Source organism: Medicago truncatula, chromosome 6 (genome assembly GCF_003473485.1).
Source record: "Medicago truncatula cultivar Jemalong A17 chromosome 6, MtrunA17r5.0-ANR, whole genome shotgun sequence".
Lineage (NCBI taxonomy): Eukaryota > Viridiplantae > Streptophyta > Magnoliopsida > Fabales > Fabaceae > Medicago > Medicago truncatula.
Genome location: NC_053047.1, coordinates 23600165 through 23604446, shown reverse-complemented (window position 1 = coordinate 23604446; position 4282 = coordinate 23600165). Strand labels below are relative to the sequence as shown.

At 36.6% G+C, this 4282-nt stretch overlaps 1 protein-coding gene and 1 non-coding gene across 2 annotated transcripts; one reads left to right on the top strand and one right to left on the bottom strand.

Annotated features, from left to right (window-relative positions):
• Positions 1–816: 816 nt before the first annotated feature.
• On the top strand, positions 817–923 carry LOC120576268 (small nucleolar RNA R71). The gene has a single exon (XR_005642345.1). It is a non-coding gene; the product is annotated as a small nucleolar RNA R71 (small nucleolar RNA).
• A 1756-nt stretch (positions 924–2679) lies between these two features.
• On the bottom strand, positions 2680–3390 carry LOC120576054 (probable LRR receptor-like serine/threonine-protein kinase At3g47570). The gene is made up of 2 exons (XM_039827015.1): positions 3078–3390; positions 2680–2984 (listed from the first exon to the last, which is right to left on the bottom strand). Exons 1-2 carry the CDS (start codon positions 3388–3390, stop codon positions 2680–2682), a joined length of 618 nt encoding a protein of 205 aa, XP_039682949.1.
• Between the last annotated feature and the right edge of the window lie 892 nt (positions 3391–4282).

Sequence of the window (4282 nt, the reverse complement as noted above, 5' to 3'; positions counted from 1 at the left end):
TCTAGCTTAGATTTGGCAAACCTTTGTGGGAAAGGAATTTTTGGCTTAAAGGGAGGTGGTGTGTTTTCCTCAACTCGTGGTTCTTCTCTTTCTGCCCTAGTTTCCCTAGATGGTGGTTCGCAGATCTCTTTCTCACTGTCATTGGATTTGGCTCTCCTTACGGGGTCTTCGAGTGGCTTGCCACTCCTAAGTGTAACAGCATTCATTTTGTTGGGGTGGTCAACCTTATGAACTACTTGGGAGAGCTGAGTTTCAGAGGTTTTTTTGTGAGAGGAGATGGAGTCTATCTTTGTTGTGAGAGTAGCAAGAGAGTTGTTCAAAAGTCTAGTTTGGTCCTTAAGCTCTTTGAGCTGTTCGGATTGTTTAAGAAAATAGTTTTCCATTAAAAGTTCAATGTGAGATTTTTGAACAACTCTTTGGCCATTCTGAACAAAGTTTAACTGCTCAATACTACTTGGTTTGCAATCGATGCTAGAGTGACTAGATAGGCCACATGCTTCACATGGAGGTGAGAAGGTAGGTGTGATAACACAAGTACTCATGCGATCAAGTCTTTGAGATAATGCATTCACCCTGGTAGATAGATAGTCAAAGGAAGAGGTTTCGTCCATACCTGCCTCTTTTTTAGAGGGTGAAGGATTGATGATTGCTTTTTCTTCCGTCCATTGAAAAAGGTTTAGAGCCATGTCCTCAATTAAGGCGTAAGCTGTTGTGAAATCCTTGTTCATTATGGCACCACCTGCAGCTGCATCAACAGTTAATTTAGTGTTAGATGTTAGACCGTTATAAAAGGTGTGGATGATTAACCATTTCTCCAAACCGTGATGGGGACAACGTCTAAGTATTTCTTTAAAACGCTCCCACACATCGAAAAGAGATTCCCCATTTTTTTGAGTAAATTGGTAAAGCTTTCCCCTAAGTTGGGCGGTCTTTGATGGGGGAAACAAGCGGCAAAGGAATTCTTGTCTCAGTTGGTCCCATGAGGTGATGGAACCGGGCTTTAAAGAATTGAACCAATTGCTGGCCCTATCTTTTAGAGAAAAAGGGAAGAGATGTAGCCTAACGGCTTCTTGGTCGTTTTTGCAAGTTACACTAAGTCTCCAAAAGTTTGAGATATGTAAATTTGGATCTTCAGAGGGTGATCCAGAAAACTGGTTTTGTTGTACCAGAATTAGTAGCGCAGGTTTTATTTTGAAGTTGCTACCTTCAACAGTTGGGTAAACTATAATAGTGCAGGGCTCATCCGAAGAAGGGATCAAATACTCCTTAAGAGTGCGTTCCTCAGCCATGTTATCTATTATTTTTATGCTACCCAAGAAGTCAAGTGTAGGAAAAGAAAGAAAGAAGAGGGGGAGAGAGAAGAGTTCTAATCACAAAGAAAGAGTTAATCAAATTAGTTTACTCCCCGGCAGCGGCGCCAAAAACTTGATGAGATAAAACCGCAAGTGCACGGTCTTACCGAAGTAGTATAAAAGAGTATCGTTCCGACAGGGAGTAGTTCAATTCAATTAACTTTTTAGGGATGATTAGAAGAGAGAAGAGAATTGTAAGTTGGGGGTTTTCAAGCGTTTGAAAGATAATAATAATAATAAAAAGAGCCTTGGGATCGTTGGTTTCCTCTAAATGACAAGTCCTTCTCAAACCAAAACTATAAGCTTATAATGTTATGTTAGACCTAATTTCTCAAGACAGTTTCTCTTATGTTCCTCTAGCAACCAAGCCTATTTCGCTGACTTGATTACTATTAGATTTTGGTTCCTCTAACAACCAAGCCTATTTCGCTGACTTGATTGTTATTAGTTCCCTTGAAGATCGAAACTATATGTCTCAAAGATTGCAAAGCCTATTTCGCTGACTTTGCAATCCTTGTCTGAATTCACTTGTTCGAATATCAAAGCTCCACTTTCGTTTTATGAATTGATATTTGGAATAATGGATAAACAATTATCAAACCCTCCACTTTCGTTTCCACAGTTTGATAATGGTTGATCCATGTTAAGATGGTGAATTCAGATAAGAAATTAGGGTTACATAAGATTAAGGCTTAGAGCTTGGTTTGATCAGGATTATGTCATTTAGACTTATCCAACAATCCCAAGACAAGGAGAAGTCTACTCACTCATGTTCATCGTAGACATGGGGAGAAGAGAGAAAGCATAAAAGTAATGACAAGAAAATAAAGGAAAAGAAAAGAACTTTAATTAGAAAAGCAATTGTCACTTATTGAATTATAAGTAAAGATGAATATTTGTGATGGATGGCTACTCTATTTATAGCATTCGATTGACTTAAAATCTAAGCTATTACATTTGGGCTAAAAATAGAGTAGCTTAAAACCTAAGCAAAAGCAGCAAAAGTGACTCTGGAGGGTGGAACGGCCGTGCCAAGGCTAGCACGGGCCGTGCCAAGCTTCTGACTTGTGGGAGACATATTTTTGTCTCTCAATCTTCATATTTTTGCATCCAATCAGCTCCAAGTCCCTTTCTTTTGCTCCAAGATTCAATCCATCGAATATTCTTTCCTGAAATATAATAAAATGCAATTTAAAGTAAACTATCCTAAAAAGGAAATAATAATAATATAAAATCAAATAAAATCTAAATAAAACTAAACTAAAAAGCATATTAAAATAGTCAATAAATGACTCATCACTAAGCTCTCTAGTGACATCCACAATATTCATTCCTTCTTTTCTTTTGGTGATTCCAATGAACATAAAAGTCCAATCCTAAAAAGGGAAACTAAGCACTCCTCTACTGTTGGAATAAGAATCTCATGATTTCCATCTTCAGATCTTGGTAAAAGATGTGGATCAAAAATCTTTACAAGATTATTGGGAAATGAAATTGTAACAAAGTTATGCAGATTTTGACCATCTTCAAAAAGTTCATCAGTGGGTCTTCTACCAGTAAGCATTTCCAGCATAAGGATTCCAAAGCTATACATGTCACCACATGTGGAAACTTCTAAACCCATCCCATACTCTAAAACATGTAACAAACGGTATTATATATAACTACGCCGAAACATATGAAGATTCAAAAAAACAATGGAAGATTCAAGAATTTAAAACATACCCGGTGGAGCATAACCAGCTGTTCCTTTTATTCCGATTGTGCTAGTATTCTTATTAGACGTACCAGAAATGGTTGAGACAAGTCTTGCTATGCCAAAATCACTCACATGAGCAACCATGTCATCATCAAGAAGGACATTGCTTGGCTTTAGATCACAATGAAGTACTAATAGCTCACATTCTCGATGAAGATAATGTAATGCAGAAGCAACATCGATGATGATGTTTAATCTATGACCAAGGTTCAATGTTATTGGAGGATTTGCATTCAAAGTCTCAGGATGTAACCACTGTTCTAAGCTTCCATTTTTCATGTATTCAAAAACTAGAGCTTTAAATTCTTGACCTTTGTAATTTGTGCTAGAACAACATGTTAAAACCCTAACCAAATTTCATGTATTCAAACATGGACTCTACCATGGTTAGATATACCGAACCAACGAAAAATATACATAGTTGGAATCATTACCGGACAGACCAATATGTCAATATCACTTAAGCAACATCAGCTACAAATATGCTGCCCGAATCACACCATCCACCTAAAACATCTTTGTTGGAGCACTGCAAAGTAGAATACAGTAATATTAAACAGAAGTACACAAGTTTAAGCCAACAAATGTTAAAAATAAGTATAGAAAAAGCTCCAAAAGAAGAAAATAGAATTCTGCCAAGGTTATTTATGTACCTGGTAAAAAACAAATGTGAGTGGCAGTGTTGTGCCTAAGTTTGACATTATTTAACACTAATGAAAGAACCACGATCCTCGAAGAATTCCAAATTTCAATAGTTTAACTAAAGAATGTACAATTAAGAAAACCACTATCTAGTATTTGGGGAGCAAAGATTTACAAATCATGCCTACTACAGACTTCCCTAAATGCTTAAGATGCTATGTGAAGTTACGTAATTGGTTTTATCTTTCCCATACCATTAATGAAGGGTAACTTTGTAAACTAAGTTATAATTTCTCATTCTCATACGAAATTAACTGCATTTTTTAATTTGTGTGCCATGCGCTGAGGTAACATATATTTTGGGATAGAGGGAGCAGAAGAAAGCAGGGAAAATAGATACAAAAGCGAGATTCAGTTCAATATTAACAAGTTATGAACAGGGTACAAACAGACCTGAAATATATGCAAATTAAACAAATATAACGATGATGATCAAAAGCATGAGAAGAATGAGACGAAGCCTTTTCAT

What these genes read in the sequence shown, in the direction of transcription:
- LOC120576054 (XM_039827015.1), bottom strand. Translation starts at nt 3,390, where the DNA reads ATGAAAAATGGAAGCTTAGAACAGTGGTTACATCCTGAGACTTTGAAT. An exon ending in AGCTGGTTATGCTCCACCGG is followed by an intron (nt 2,985 to 3,077) that starts GTATGTTTTAAA and finishes TACATGTTTTAG; the next exon opens with AGTATGGGATGGGTTTAGAA.